The sequence below is a fragment of the Astatotilapia calliptera genome, chromosome 20 (genome assembly GCF_964374335.1).
Source record: "Astatotilapia calliptera chromosome 20, fAstCal68.1, whole genome shotgun sequence".
Taxonomy (NCBI): Eukaryota; Metazoa; Chordata; class Actinopteri; order Cichliformes; family Cichlidae; genus Astatotilapia; species Astatotilapia calliptera.
The window spans coordinates 21,684,138-21,700,176 of NC_137441.1; the positions used below are offsets into that span (position 1 = coordinate 21,684,138).

General features: G+C 41.0%; 1 protein-coding gene across 2 annotated transcripts in view; it reads left to right on the forward strand.

Annotated features, from left to right (window-relative positions):
- The window catches only part of lamb2l (laminin, beta 2-like), a 57,397-nt gene that overhangs the window by 28,831 nt on the left and 12,527 nt on the right, over positions 1-16,039 (forward strand). For both annotated transcript variants that reach the window (XM_026154316.2, XM_026154315.2), the window contains exons 4-17: positions 399-534; positions 1,320-1,393; positions 1,622-1,810; positions 3,978-4,041; positions 5,158-5,360; positions 5,565-5,685; positions 8,302-8,490; positions 8,634-8,813; positions 8,907-9,019; positions 9,829-9,908; positions 10,123-10,279; positions 13,557-13,697; positions 14,513-14,674; positions 14,763-14,884. In XM_026154316.2, coding sequence (XP_026010101.1) covers positions 399-534; positions 1,320-1,393; positions 1,622-1,810; positions 3,978-4,041; positions 5,158-5,360; positions 5,565-5,685; positions 8,302-8,490; positions 8,634-8,813; positions 8,907-9,019; positions 9,829-9,908; positions 10,123-10,279; positions 13,557-13,697; positions 14,513-14,674; positions 14,763-14,884 — 1,931 coding nt within the window. The remainder of the gene's footprint in view (positions 1-398; positions 535-1,319; positions 1,394-1,621; positions 1,811-3,977; positions 4,042-5,157; positions 5,361-5,564; positions 5,686-8,301; positions 8,491-8,633; positions 8,814-8,906; positions 9,020-9,828; positions 9,909-10,122; positions 10,280-13,556; positions 13,698-14,512; positions 14,675-14,762; positions 14,885-16,039) is intronic.

Sequence of the window (16,039 nt, forward strand, 5' to 3'; positions counted from 1 at the left end):
GTGAAATGTCCTAATAATATTTGATGGTATTTAGTCAGTGTTAAGGTTTTGTTGAAAGGATGTTCTGTTACCTAAATTTGGTTGAAAAGTAACAATCTGTAATCTCCTCAGATGACAATCAGACCGCCTTGGACTTTTCATGTTTGTACATTTAGTACCATGACAGAGAGTTGGCATGCTCCTTCTGATGATGTATGTTGGATTTTTGGCAGACTTAAATAGAATGAGGACACTCATTCATGGCCTCCTTCTCTCCTACTTTCTTTGTTTGATGCTTCTCCTCCCTTTCTTCAATACCATAACCATGAAAGCCTTGCTTTCTATTTTAACAATTGAACTTTTTTTGAACTTAAATTTGTTGTTACTTTTAAAAAGAAAACTTTTTTCTGTTTCCTCAGCAACCAGAGAAGTGTTTTGAGTGCAACTCCCAGCATCCCTACGACCCGAACGTACACTCGAACAGCCACCGCATTGAAAATGTGATCTACCTCACAGACAGCAACAGAGTCAACACCTGGTGGCAATCTGTCCATGGTGTGTGTGTGTGTGCGTGTGTGTAATAACAGTTAAAAAAACCCAAACATGATCAGTGTGTTCATTGTTTGCCTCCATCCTCATATATTTATATGTATGTGTGTCTGTGAAGAATATGTTTCCTTAGATTGTGATGCACTGTATGAATAACCTGGGGACCTCTAGTGATGTGCAGTAATTATCCAGGTTGTCTGTGATGTTAACCCTGTGTGAATCTGTGATGTATCTGTAAGTTTCAATTCATGTTAATATTTCTACCGCTACGATCAGCATACTGTGGACACTTCTAAATCAGTCTAACTCTAAATCAAAGTTTGGACAGCATTTTGAAGACAACTTCACATTTCTTATGTTTCAGCATATGGACCCACTTACAGGTAGGCCAAGGTCAAATCTTGAAGGATGATGAGAATGATAACAAGCGTAGCCACAGATGTCAATAGGCCCATATAAAGTACAGACTTTTCTTACTCCATGTTTTTCTGTTTTCAGAGAAACAGACATGGAAAAATTTCTAAATCAGATAAACTCTCCAGGTTGAACTAACCCCACGTCAATAGGTATTACACCTACACCAGAATAATACATCTAGACAGCAAAATAATACGAAGGCAAATGGTCCTTCACAGAAAGGTTACTGGGTAAAGGTACTGATGCTACATTTGAGTTCCTGTGGGAGTAAGAGCAGGACTCTGGTATTTCTCGAATGAGGGAAATCTGAAAAGAAAAAAGGTAAAGGTCTGCAACAGTCAATCGACATTCATCAACAGTTATTTTCTCCACAGGCCAGGAGAGTGTCAGCATCAGACTGAACCTGGAGGCTGAATTCCACTTTACACATCTCATCATGAAGTTTAAGGTACATGCACTTTTCTTTCATGTGTGGGTAGCTCCATGTGTTGTATACCTCTGTTGGATGTGCAATACTGTATGTGTTTAAGCACGTCAAAGGACATAATTCTTCAGGTGTGTGTTTGTTATGTACACTGAGAAGTGTGGTGGCTGCATTCCATCAGGCAGAAATCCTTTATCTGTGTGTACAGCAAATGAAAGGTTCAGATAAATCTTTCGTACTCTGTCTCCTCAGACTTTCCGACCTGCAGCTCTGGTCATTGAGCGTTCAGCTGACTTTGGCCGAACATGGCGTCCCTACCGCTACTATGCCTCCAACTGTACCAGAACCTTCCCCAGCATTCCTGCCAATGGCTTGCACCATATCAATGACATCATCTGTGAGGAACGCTACTCTGACATCGAACCCTCCACTAATGGAGAGGTAAAAAGTTTAAAAAGTACCTGTAGTAGTAAAGAGGCATGAAGAAGAAGAAGAAACAAAGTTCAGCACTTTTGCTCTTTGTTAACCTTTCTGCATCTTTTAGATTTAAGCCCACTCAAGGACTCAATGTAATTTATACAAAAGTACTTTCTTTATATTCCTATATATAGGAAAATGCACAGTAGGCAGCACAGCGATTTATTCAAATGTGCAAGTAGAAATATGGTGTACGAGGCAAAGAGCTGAGTATTATTTCTTGACGGGCATTCCAAAGCTCTGTTTTGGCTACCTTTTGTTCCATGACAGAGATTCTATTGGTTGTAGATAATCACCACATGAGACTTGTTCCCACTGATTTTCAGTCCAGATGTTATGGAATTTGGCATACCTCATCTTTTCTTCTCTGTTTGCCTTCTTTATGATTGGCCTTTTGACAGCCACCCTTCCACTGAGACCATTTCTGAGGAAATCAGTGACTAGTATCAACTAAGCATCAACTAAATGAATGAGCTAGGGCTGATTGTATCTCTCAGGTCTTGTATCAGGTCTTTGCTGGATTTTTTTCTCTCTATTTCTTAAGGATAAGACTTTCAGATGCTGTTCATCTGCTGTAGATAATGTTTTTTAGCCCTACCACTGATTTTGTCCTTTACTTGACCTATTTGGAATTTTTCATAGCTTTGTGTGTTAATTGCTGCTTGTAACAAAGTATCGAAAGATTTAATATGTGTTGTTTGTTAAGTTTTTTGTTATGTATAGAAAAAACACTGTTTTATTCCTTGATTTCGGTTCCCTTTTGTGTTTGAATGATTCTTAGGTCAGTGTTTAGTGGTTTAAAAAAACAAAAAAATGCTCCTGTGAAAATGGTCATGTACAATGACTCCACTGAAAATGAATGAAATGCACAAAAAGAAAAGAAAGGAACTTTCAGAAAGCCTGAAGAACAATTGTCTCTTTAAAAAATTACAAAAAAGATCTGGCTGCTTGGAAGTAAAGTATAAAGGAATGAGTGGTGGCTCAAGAATTCTGCAAAGTACTGCAACTCTAATCTTTTAGAGCAGCTTAGCACTATGGAGTTTTCAGCAAAGTAGGTTAAATGACACGTTTATAGTGGGATATTTTCAGCCTGCTTCACAGGGCAACATTTGCTGGAAACTGTCATATGTGTTCATGGTAATGAAAGAGCATGTCAGTTTGGCCCTTACCACTTTACACCATCTACCCAAACGTCATTTATATCTGTAATATGTTTGTAGCTCAACATTAATGCATAAAAATACAATGTTTTGGATGAAGGGCACGATCTGACAACTCAAGTGAAGGTCTTATGATTTCTTCTAAAATAATATAACATGCATTTGGTGCTAACAGTTTGCAGTATGTTTAAATGCTAAGGGTCCCTGGAGAGGACAAATACACCTTTTACATGCTTTAAATTGCAACCAAAACAACTCACTCCTAAAGTTTGTCAGGAATCACACTTGATCAGCAAGCAACTGCCATCTGATTTCATCTGAACCATGGCCCATGTAATTTTCCGCATATAGCACCATAGCACATTTAAGGAAGATGAGAATCTTGCAAAAAAAAAAAGGGGGTGTCTCCCACTCTTCATGTAATATCAGGCCATTATTTTATTTGAAATCATGTGGTCATTTCACAATAAAACCCAGCATTTGCTTAAATGCTTGGTTTGTGTTTCTGGAAATAAGTGAGGAAATGCACTACTGGTTAGACCTCGCTCACGTGGTGGAGCAGGTCATCTGCTAATCAAAAGGTTGGCGGTTCGATCCCACCAGTCTGCAAAGGTCTTTGGGCAAGATACAAACCCCAAGTTGCTCTTCAATGCATCCTTCAGAGTGTGAATGTGTGTGAATGTTAGATAGAAAGAGCATAGAAAAAAGACAAAGTGCTTTGAATGCTCAGGGTAGAAAAGCACTGTATAACAACATTTACCATATAAACATAGCGTGTTTCTTTAAAGCACACTGAGTGGTTAAAAAATATGACTCGAACTTTATAAGCGCAGTTGGAAGATATCAAGGTATATGTGACCAGTCATTGCATATTTTCCATTTTGTGCAAATTTTTGTTTAACATTTGTTGAATATTTATAGAATTTCCTTAATACTGCAGTCTAATGAAAACATCTCTTCTTTTATTTAAGGTTATTTATAAAGTGCTGGATCCTGCCATTCCAGTGAAAGACCCCTACAGCTTAGATATTCAAGGTCTGTGAACACTTTTCATTCATTAAATGCATATAGTATTCTCATATATGTTCCCCATAGAGAGATTGTATGCATGAGGAATTTCATACAGAAAATGCCGAACCTTATTCCTTATGAAATAAGACACCGCATTTTTAAAATTCTGTATTCTACCAAGCTCCTGCTGCAAATAAAAGCTTCAAATGCTTCCTGTCTCTGATATTTGTTTAGCTGAGTCGTCTGGATAATGAAAAAGTCATACTGATGTTCACAGAAAACTTTGCACTTAGAATGGAGTTGCATCAAAAGAGCCACATTTGGACATAATTATGTTTTGACTTTGATGAAATCTTAACCAGAGATAAATGGATTGTGTGAACCATCACTGACCTCACTGACACACATTCATCCCAAACAAAAACTAGCAAACAGTACAAACTGGTGTTGGGAACACTCTGTTTTGTTACCTAGCAGTCGCACCTATGGCAACGTATCCACTGTGTGCAAAGCCCTTTTGATATAGTAGAGGTTGGACAGACATTGCTGATGTTTAGGCCACACCTCTCCCTCATTTTCCCACCATTGTCCACTGTTTCAAAGAACTTGTCATTCTATCCAGGAACCATACCCAAATGTTTCACACAGTCTTTGGTGGTTTAGTAACCAGCACTGTTACTGCATATAAATAACACCACTGGTAAATATAAAGGGTTTGTAGGGAGGAGACAAATCCCTTTGGAGTTGTGTCAGGAATGGCATCTGGCATTAAATTCTGTTAAACCAAACATGCAGAATTACCTGCATGTTTAAAGGATGAATGAAGAGCTTTAGGTAAACACAAAGACCTGTCGTTTGGGTACCCTTTTCAGATAATACATTTAGATATAGATTACATGTTAATACCAGGTGTAAATATTGTACAGTACTTTACAAATTCGTCTTATTTTTCATCAGAATTCATCATCAATCAGTACAATTCTAACATTTACTGTCTCATCACACTCCAGGTTAATGCAGAAAAAAAATGTAGAAAATGTCAAGGAAAAAATGTGCATATTAATGAACTGTCAGCCTCGTTTTTTAATGTTGTTTATCTTGCAAATCTGGCTGACTTTTTAAAAAACATTTCCTTTGCAGATCTTTTGCGCATCACCAACCTGCGCATTAACTTCACAAAGCTCAACACTCTGGGAGATGACCTTCTGGACCGACGCCCTGAAGTCCTGCAGAAATATTACTACGCTATCTATGAGCTGGTAGTGCGAGGGAGCTGCTTCTGTTACGGACATGCTTCAGAGTGCGCTCCTGTGCCGGGGGTCAACGCCAGGGAGATCGGCATGGTCAGTTAGTGGATGATACTGCCAAAAACTCACTGAATCTGTAATTATCAGCATATCCTTTGTAAGACTAAAGGAAAATGGAAAATTATCTTCTTGTTTAAAATAATCAACAGCAGCACAGTAAATCACAGCCTTCTCATTTGCACTGCCCATACTAACCATGTCACTTTTCATCCTTGTCACCTTTCATCTTGCTGTGCTCAGATCCACGGTCGCTGTGTGTGCAAACACAACACAGAAGGCCTGAACTGCGAGCGCTGCCGGAACTTCCACCATGACCTGCCGTGGAGACCAGCGGAGGCGGAGAACCCTCACACCTGCAGAGGTGGGGCAAATATGCACTCCTTCAAAATTCAGATGGAAACATTTGTAGCTGAAATTCTTTCTTTATAGTTGTCAAATGTGCTTTTCTAACCTTTAGACTATTTAAGGAAATAGAGAACAAGCCCTTTGTTGGTACTACCAGCAGCAGCGCAGTCAGCTGATGAAGTCGGCTTTCTGTGACTGTGACAGTATCTGAATATGATTAATGGGGCTTTTTGTCAACCAGTGAAAACATTTTTTCACGTTTCTTGTTTTACAAGATAACTGAGACACTTTTTGGGGGTTTAAATTAAAAATAAATATATGCTAGAAAGATAAATTAAGATGTACAGTGGGGCAAAAAAGTATTTAGTCAGCCACCGATTGTGCAAGTTCCCCCACTTAAAATGATGACAGAGGTCAGTAATTTGCACCAGAGGTACACTTCAACTGTGAGAGACAGAATGTGAAAAAAAAATCCATGAATCCACATGGTAGGATTTGTAAAGAATTTATTCGTAAATTAGGGTGGAAAATAAGTATTTGGTCACCTCAAACAAGGAAAATCTCTGGCTCTCACAGACCTGTAACGTCTTCTGTAAGAAGCTTTTCTGTCCCCCACTCGTTACCTGTATGAATGGCACCTGTTTGAACTCATCATCTGAATAAAAGACACCTGTCCACAGCCTCAAACAGTCAGACTCCAAACTCCACCATGGCCAAGACCAAAGAGCTTTCGAAGGACACCAGGAAAAGTATTGTAGACCTGCACCAGACTGGGAAGAGTGAATCTACAATAGGCAAGCAGCTTGGTGTGAAAAAATCAACTGTGGGAGCAATCATCAGAAAATGGAAGACATACAAGACCACTGAAAATCTCCCTCGATCTGGGGCTCCACGCAAGATCTCATCCCGTGGGGTCAAAATGATCATGAGAACGGTGAGCAAAGATCCCAGAACCACACGGGGGGACCTGGTGAATGACCTGCAGAGAGCTGGGACCAAAGTAACAAAGGTCACCATCAGTAACACACTACAACGGCAGGGAATCAAATCCCGCAGTGCCAGACGTGTTCCGCTGCTGAAGCCAGTGCATGTCCAGGCCCGTCTGAAGTTTGCCAGAGAGCACATGGATGATACAGCAGAGGATTGGGAGAATGTCATGTGGTCAGATGAAACCAAAGTAGAACTTTTTGGTATAAACTCAACTCGTCGTGTTTGGAGGAAGAAGAATACTGAGTTGCATCCCAAGAACACCATACCTACTGTGAAGCATGGGGGTGGAAACATCATGCTATGGGGCTGTTTTTCTGCCAAGGGGACAGGACGACTGATCCGTGTTAAGGACAGAATGAATGGGGCCATGTATCGTGAGATTTTGAGCCAAAACCTCCTTCCATCAGTGAGAACTTTGAAGATGAAACGAGGCTGGGTCTTCCAACATGACAATGATCCAAAACACACCGCCCGGGCAACAAAGGAGTGGCTCCGTAAGAAGCATTTGAAAGTCCTGGAGTGGCCTAGCCAGTCTCCAGACCTCAACCCCATAGAAAATCTGTGGCGGGAGTTGAAAGTCCGTGTTGCTCGGCGACAGCCCCAAAACATCACTGCTCTCGAGAAGATCTGCATGGAGGAATGGGCCAAAATACCAGCTACTGTGTGTGCAAACCTGGTAAAGACCTATAGTAAACGTTTGACCTCTGTTATTGCCAACAAAGGTTATGTTACAAAGTATTGAGTTGTATTTTTGTTATTGACCAAATACTTATTTTCCACCCTGATTTACGAATAAATTCTTTACAAATCCTACCATGTGAATTCATGGATTTTTTTTTTTCACATTCTGTCTCTCACAGTTGAAGTGTACCTCTGGTGCAAATTACTGACCTCTGTCATCATTTTAAGTGGGGGAACTTGCACAATCGGTGGCTGACTAAATACTTTTTTGCCCCACTGTATGTAGCTATGCTGGGCTACTCTGGTGTCCAGGAATAAAGATATAAAGCTAGAAATTTACTTTATAGGTCACCTCTAAAGGAGATGGGAGAAGCTAATGCGATGTGATAGTTTTTAGGGTATCATTATTATTATTAGGACGCCACCCAAAAAAAGGGTGGTCAGAATGGTATTCATGTTCCTCTAAATCAGGGGTTTCAAAGATAAGCCCAAAGCCTCCAGACAGCTAGACAGCTTCGGACATGTGATAGAAGGCATCGATTTCTGACTTTTTACTGTGTTGTCATAGCTTTTATAGTTTTTCCTACTCGTAAAGACCTCCCCCGTTCCCTTTGATACTACACCAAAGTAATAACAGTTAAAACACAGAAAAGTTCCCGTTTTTTCACTTGGTACTGTAAATTTTTATTTTTTACAATGACAAGTTTTTTTTATTATAATTGCTACCGTAACTTTAAACATTTATGGATTTTTTTGCTGACAGCTTTCTTTCATTACTACAGCAGCATTTTTTATCATGTAAAAAAACTGGACTTCTTTTTTACGTTAAGCTGTTAAACATTTAGTTAAACATCTTTACACTGACAGATGGGAGAGTTTTGCTTTGTGACCCAAGACGTAAAATAAGTTTGCTCTAATTGCTCTTTAACTGTTCTCATTTTGTTTTTGCCTGTTTCTGCAGAGTGTAACTGTAATGGCCACGCGGACCACTGCCACTTTGACATGGCAGTGTATATGGCAACGGGTAATGTTACTGGAGGAGTTTGTGATGACTGTCTGCACAACACTATGGGACGCAACTGTGAGACGTGTAAACCTTTCTACTACCAAGATCCAAACAGAGATGTTAGAGATCCACGGGTTTGTATCTGTGAGTCTCTCATACCTTGATTCTCTCCTTTGGTACAGAAATTCAGTACTGAGTATAAAAAAGGAATTTTGCTCTGAAACATAAAATTTTCCTGTCATTCCTGTCATCTTTTACCTACAATCTCCATCATTCCTTCACTTAAGCCTGTGACTGTGACCCAGTGGGGTCATTGGAGGGAGGCGTGTGTGACACCCACACCAACTTTGAAATGGGAATGATTGCGGGACAGTGTCGCTGCAAAGTCAACGTGAAGGGGACGCGCTGTGATGACTGCAAGGAGGGTTATTATGGACTCAGCCAGAATGACCCTTTGGGTTGCCAACGTATGTGTTCATCTGCCGCCAAAATGTGTTTGAACAAAAGTAGATATCTCAAATCTTTATGTGCATTCATGTTTCTGTGTCTTTATTCATCAGCTTGCAACTGTGATCCTCGTGGCATCATCGTGATGGGAGCTCCTTGTGATCAGATCAGTGGGGACTGCTCCTGTAAAAGATATGTCACCGGCCGCTACTGCAACCAGTGTCTGGTTAGTAACAGTCGTTGTTCTGTCTCTCAGGTTTCATCCTAAGCTCATGTCCAGGTTTGCTCAATAGCAGGCCTTGAATGCATGAAAATCTACTCTGTGTAGATATTCCAGTGCAGTCCAAGAATAAAAATAAGGAGGTGAAAGTGAGGATCTTTAAATAATGCACTGGAAGATGTTTGTCTTTGACTTGTTAAACTAATGGGGCCATATTTTAAAATTCTGTGTGGGATCTATACCTAAACCGTGCGTCATCACAGCAATTTTGTATTCAGCAATCGGACTGAATCTGAACTGGCCGACATGATTGCATTAATTGGCTATATGCACTGGGCTGTTGTTTAAAAAGACACTTTCAATAGCGCTATTTTCTTGCTGTTATTTTGGTAAACTTGGCCTGTGTAATGACAGAGAATACAGTGCAGTGAGCTCTTTGCAAGAGTTGAAACTGCCTTCATTTACAGCCTGGAAACCTAAACATCCATATTATTAGATGAGGTGACCAGAGAGTGTGTGCGCTAATAAAACACTGAGTGGAGTTTATCTTGATGCATGCACAACCATCCAGGTTAGGAAATCCCAAAAAGTTGATTCTGTTCATGTGGATGTAATGTTTTCAGTGGGAGAAATGTTTTTGTCACTCATCCAAGTGACTCCTTCAGTCTCTGCTGACTGCAGATTAGCCATGGATCACTAGCACGATTACAAATAGAACTCCTGCTTTGAGTGTTCATGATAAAGCAGCAGTGTACAAAAAAAGTGTACATGAACTGTGAAAAAAGCTAATTGTGAGGTTTGTGTTCCTCCTACAGCCTGAATACTGGGGCCTTAGTAATGACCTGGCAGGCTGCAGACCTTGTGACTGTGACTTTGGAGGAGCCTTCAACAACAGGTAAAAAGATTTTGTATCGTCTGTGTTCTGCTTTTAAGAACTAAGCATTCTGTAAATTGCAAGTATTTCGTTTAGATGCAAAAAGCATCAAGTGGACACGAAGTGAGGCTGTGACTCATTCAATCTGATGGTCTGTGCAGACAACAAATAGACAGGAGATTTCAAGAACACCAGTAAAAGGCTGTCTACACATTGTTGTATGTGATACTTAAAGGTGCATGATGGAAACCGGCCAGTGTGACTGCAGGAGGCACCTAATTGGCCGGCAATGCTCTGATGTGCAGCCCGGGTATTTCTGCGCTCCGCTGGACTTCTACAAGTATGAGGCCGAAGATGCCACCGGACACTCTCCTGCTGACCCCGTACTGCCGGTGAGCACAGCAGCATGGTGCCGTGTAAACCACTTATTCACATTTACGATCATTGGCTCATACTACTAGGCTGACTACGTCAAAACAACACACTGTAGAATCTAACTTCAAAAACGTACATTTTATTTGAAGAAGCGAATGGGGGTGGGGTGGCTATAGCTCAGGTGGCAGAGCAGGTCAGCCACCAATCAGAAGGTCGGTGGTTCGATCCCAGGCTGCCTCCTGGCTGCATGCCAAATATCCTTGGGCAAGATACTAACCCCATGTTTGCCTACTGGTGGTGGTCAGAGGGCCTGGTGGCGCCTGTGTCCGGCAGCCTCGCCTCTGTCGGTGCGCCCCAGGGCAGCTGTGGCTACAATGTAGCTTGCCATCGCCAGTGTGTGAATGGGTGAATGACTGAATGTAATGTAAAGCGCTTTGGGGTCCTTAAGGACTAGAAAAGCGCTATACAAATGCAGGCCATATTGTAGAAAAATGCTGAGCTTACCCCAAACCCCAAATGAGTAGATGCAAAATTCACTTAAAATCATAAGCTGGGGAGAGCAAGCCATTTGTAAAGTTTAAGGAAGGCCATTGTGCAAGCATAAACCTAGAACTTAGACGTGTTTGTGTCTCATGCATGCAGCAGGTTTGAAATACTGATTGATGGTGGAGAGGTTATGTAACCGCTTTTCAAGAAGATGGTTGTGAGCTCAAAGTGAGAAAAAGCATGATTAGCTGCTGCAAGAAGACACATGAGGTGTTAAAACACACAAACAGATCTTAGTAGTAGCCCTAAATTTGACAAATTCATAAAAGCGCTTGAAGATTTTAACCTGGGTTTATAAAAAAGGACTGCTGCTGATTACAGCTACGTTATAGTTTCTGCATCTGCTTACCCATTCAGGAGGATTGGATTGTGTGTGTGGAGTCACTCTAATCCAAGAGGTATAGTTCCATCTTGTAACCCCTAATAAAGTTTCCTTTGGGACCTTTTTGTTTGTGTAGAGAACTCCTGTCATATAGTGGGATCTCTGTCACAAAAATTCATTAATTAAATGGACACGACTTTAATTAACAGGCTTTTTTCTTGTTTTAGCAAGAATGTGATACATGACGACTGTATCCATGGAAGTATGTTCACATAGTGTGGCTTTCAGTAATGAGCTGTATGATCCAACATGTTCACTTAGGAAACCTCAAAGGTCACCGATCACTTACAGTATCTCTACGTAAAAGACACACACATCTCAGCAAAAGGTCAGAGTCTCTTCTTCTGCCTGTCTTTTGTATTTTTTGGAAACTGTGTGAGCAAAAGAAAGATTTCACTCACCATCAAGCATCAGTTAATTATCCTTCATCACATTTTTAGCTTTTTATTAAGTTTTTCAATTATCCACAATTGGAAACAATGACCAGAGTAACTGGCTACAACAACAGCTTCTGCTGGTGAAACTGGGAGCCCTGAGTACTTTCCACCCAGACCTGTGTCCTGTTCCTGAGTTTTGACAGAACTTGCAACCGGTTGCAATTTCCGCATGTAAATGGTTCAGCTCTTTATCCTTTCAACCACATCCAAGGGTGCGTGGGAGCTTGCCGAACCAGTCTGCATGTGTTTTGTGGGCTTCAAGAAGGGTGCATTTCTCAGTATGTCCTGTGGAGGAGTGTTTTGGTTTCATAGAACATTGAACTAATTTTTGGGAGCTATCCCAAAATAAACATGGCTGGTGATAAGTCAGCCTCTTTCTCAGTGGAATGGGATTTCACCAGAGCTGCTCTCTGCTACCACTTCTGTTTATTGCTTTTATGGAGAAGAATGAAAAAGATACAGAATTTCTAGGCACAGCCGAGGTGTAGCGGGTGGTGAGTTTGGTGCTCTGAGGAGTTCATCTTTGCTTTTTGCAGATGATGTGGTTCTGTTGCCTTCATTGAGCCATGACTTCCATCTTGCATTGGAAGAGGCTTGGGTTTGTAGTTGAGTGTAAAACGGTTATGATGTGAAGTCTGAGGTGATGGTTCTCAGATGAAAAGGGTGGAGTTTCCACTCCTGGCTCGGAGCAAGTGGCTGCTGTAAGTGGAGGAGTTTATGTATACTCTACATCGAGAGGGCCATTTGAGATACTTGGACCATCTCACTTGGATGCCTCCTGGGCATCTCCTAGGTGAGGTATTTCAGTCATGTCCTAACAGGAGGAGGCCCTGGCATATACCCAGAACACTCTCGAGGGTGTCCTTTGGCTGCTTTGGGAACGCCTCGGCCTCCTGTAAAATAGCTGAAAGAAGTGGCCGAAGAAAGGAAAGTCTCTGCTTAGACTGCTGCCCCTGCAACCCAGACGGATGGACCGGATAGGACCAGACTGATCACCAGACTACAAAAGGGTCCCCCCATCCACCCTGTTTCAACAAGGAGATCTTGTCACTGCGACAAGTCTGTTCCTGTAATCGGCAACTAATTTTACATGCCTATCAGACTCCATTCTTCTTCACATCACTGTTTTTGTTGTTTACCACGTGTTTGTACCCACATTTGTACATTTGTTGTCCACTGTTTCTGTCTTCTGCACTCACCACCTGCTGCCATCCTCCTCATTGTTAATAGACACACAGCATACAATAGTTCCTCCTTTAGCCCTCAGGGCAAGCTGCAACAGTCCTCACTTACAACATCACAGCTGCAGGAATGTAGGGAAAACTTCAGTGACTCAGGAATGTTATGAGAAGAAATGTGAGACACTAAACAAGTGAAGATATTGCTTGAACAAATAAGGGTTGGTGTCTTTAAGTTGTTAAAGTTGCAGGATGGTGTAGAATAAGCAAGATGTAGTCAAAGTGCTGGATCTCTGTGTAGGCCTTCACAGCTGAAGTAATCCATGACATCGCTAGACCAGATCACAGATACCGACATGTCACAATTTATTATTGCTGTACAACAAACAGCACACACACAAAAACATCTCACATTTTTCTTATCATTGTTTCTCTCTGTTACACCCCAGCAATTTGAGCACAGGAGACGAAACCAAAGTGAAGGTGTTTTGACATGTTTTGCTAAATGTTCTATGCACGAAAGACTCAGATCATTTCATCTCAGTTTGATAACTTTTGATAAAAAACATTTTTTGTTATTTACTTGCTTGTGAAAATTTGTTTGTATTTGTGTGGCGTATATAAATTTGACACTGTTGAAGATGGGATGGTGTTTTTTTGTGTTTTTGTGTGTGGAGAACTAGAAATAAAAATGTTATTTTCCTTAAACAGTCAGTTAAAAGTCAAATCTCTCCTCTTCTCTCCCCTCCAGGGCCAAGTTCGCCAACAAGCAACTAATGACTGTGTTCAGCACCTCAGCAACCAGCTCAGGAGGCACCGGCGGCACCGTAACATTGCCAAGTCGCAGCAACATCAGGCAGCACTGAGACGTATTCGGCAGCTTCAACAAACAGTATGATTTTTGTTTCTTTTATTGACTTATTCATTTAATTTTTGGTTTGTGAAGACCCCTAATAGGAACAGCTCACCACTGTACTATGCCTCTTTATACTGAGGTGTTTCTGTTATTTAGCCTATGCTTACTGATATAAATTGCATGGAAAAATAAAAGAAACAGTCATTATTAGACTACAGCCTCCAATAAGACTCTGCAGTTGTATCAGGAGAGTTAAATAGCAGAGCATTACTAATGTCTACAGTTTTAGGCGTTTGTGGTCATGTGCACGTAGACCACTTTCCAAGTGGACGTCAGTTTGCCTAATTAAAAGCTTAACTGTCAAATCAATGATATCAGCACAAACTAGTCAACCTGAAAAAAGAGTGTGGGGGTAGTGGGTACAAGACCACCAACACTGGGACAGATTAAAGAACAGGAATCCCAAAAGAGTCAAAAACATAATGAAAAAGTATTCTTTATTATTTAATTTTAATATATCAGGTCTTGTATTAACAGATGGTAGACTGGAAGTCAAAACAGAGTTAAAGAAAGAATTACTGTTGGAATAGCAACGTGATAATAATACTGTTGTAATAACACTGATGGGGACACCGGTCAAGATGATTTACATTTATTTGGTAAGCTTTGGTAATTTTAAAAGTTGTTTTATGAGACTTTTTCATTCCACCGACCTTTAATTCAGAGCTGCTGGCAGGAAGTCAGTTATGTCAGTAAGAGGAAACAGAAAATAGCACAAGTATTGCATAAAGTAGAAGTGATAATAGGTCAAAAAGAAAGCCATGCTTTGGTGATGTGTCTTTGTTATTCAGCCGGATGTGAGGACCGTTCATAGAGAGCACACTCTCAGCCATATGGTGACATGGACAGGACCTGGTTTTTCCCGTGTTAAAGATGGCGCTGGTCTGGTTTTCACCATTGATAACATACCTTATCCCATGGAGTATGACATCATGATCCGCTATGAACCTGAGGTGTGTGAGTATGGAGAGAATATGATGTTTTTTGTTTAAAAAAAAAAAGCAAAAATAGAAGTAAAAGCCTTTTTCCTTTTGTGTGTAGTCTACAGAGAACTGGGAGGCTGTTGTTAGTATTACATCTGTAGAATTGCCCTCCAGTCTCCGGTGTGGAAACCTCCTACCTACTGAACAGCTCTACACTGTCACTTTGCCACACCACAACAGGTAACAGGACCTGAATGAATGCATGCGAGTGTGCATGGGGTTTGCATGTAATCCAGAGAGGGAGCCATCACAGCCAGTATGTTTGCAGGATTTGTTCAGGAAAAATTGCATCATTACATTGTTGTAACTGTAACTTGCTCTCAGTCAGGCTTATTCCACTATACCAGGGGTCGGCAACCTGCGGCTCTTTAGTCCTTATAGTGCGGCTCCGCGTGGTTTGGGAAAATAAATTAGTAATAAACAAGTATTTAGCTGAAGTGGATTTTATTTATGTTAGTTCTTTTTTAACTTGTAGTTCTAAATTGGAAGATTATTGTGATATTGAAATATAAAAATAAAATAATATTCTATTATTTTTTCATCGCTCAAAATAAGCGTCACACTCGCGGAAGCCGGTATACCTGCCGAAACGCCGTGCATTTATCCAGACTTTCAACCCCAGGTAGGCCAATTATGGATCTTCGGATCCACATTGTGTCAGCAGCTGTTCTCCACCGTGAACTATGTTAAAACCAAACACCGCTCACGCCTCACAGATGACAGCTTACAGTCACTTCACTGTGCGCAGAGGTTCAGGAGCAGAAGTGCCATTGTAAACATATCACAGCAGACCCGACGATGTTTGCATGAACACGCTTTTCAGCATCTCTTTATTGACCACTTTTCACACACAGTTGCTGTACGCATACAGCCGGCTGTAGCTTTTCAGCTCACAGCCCGACACATACCAACACAACAGCACAGATAGCACGGACGTTAAGGCGGCGAGGCGTGATTGCGGGTGCCGCTCAGGTGCGTCCGCCTCCCCTGCAGCGGCGCAGCAGACCACGCCCCGCCACACACCTTAAACTGGTAAAATACATATTTAGGTAGAATTTTGCAAACATTTATTTTTCTTTTTTGAGCAGCATAGTGCTTTTTTTCCAATTATTTTTTAAAAGCCAGGTCCAAAAGCCCAAAGGCGATATAAGGATGGCGGCTCACAGCAGTTTTTGTTTGCTACATGGATCATTTTAGTTCAGCTGGGTGTCTTTCCTTTTGTTATATTTCTTTAAGAGTTCAAAATATGTTAATTACATAAATAAAATGTAATTTCCTCTGTAGCACTTCATGGATTTCATAAGTAACACACCTTAGTTGTTCACACAGAGCATA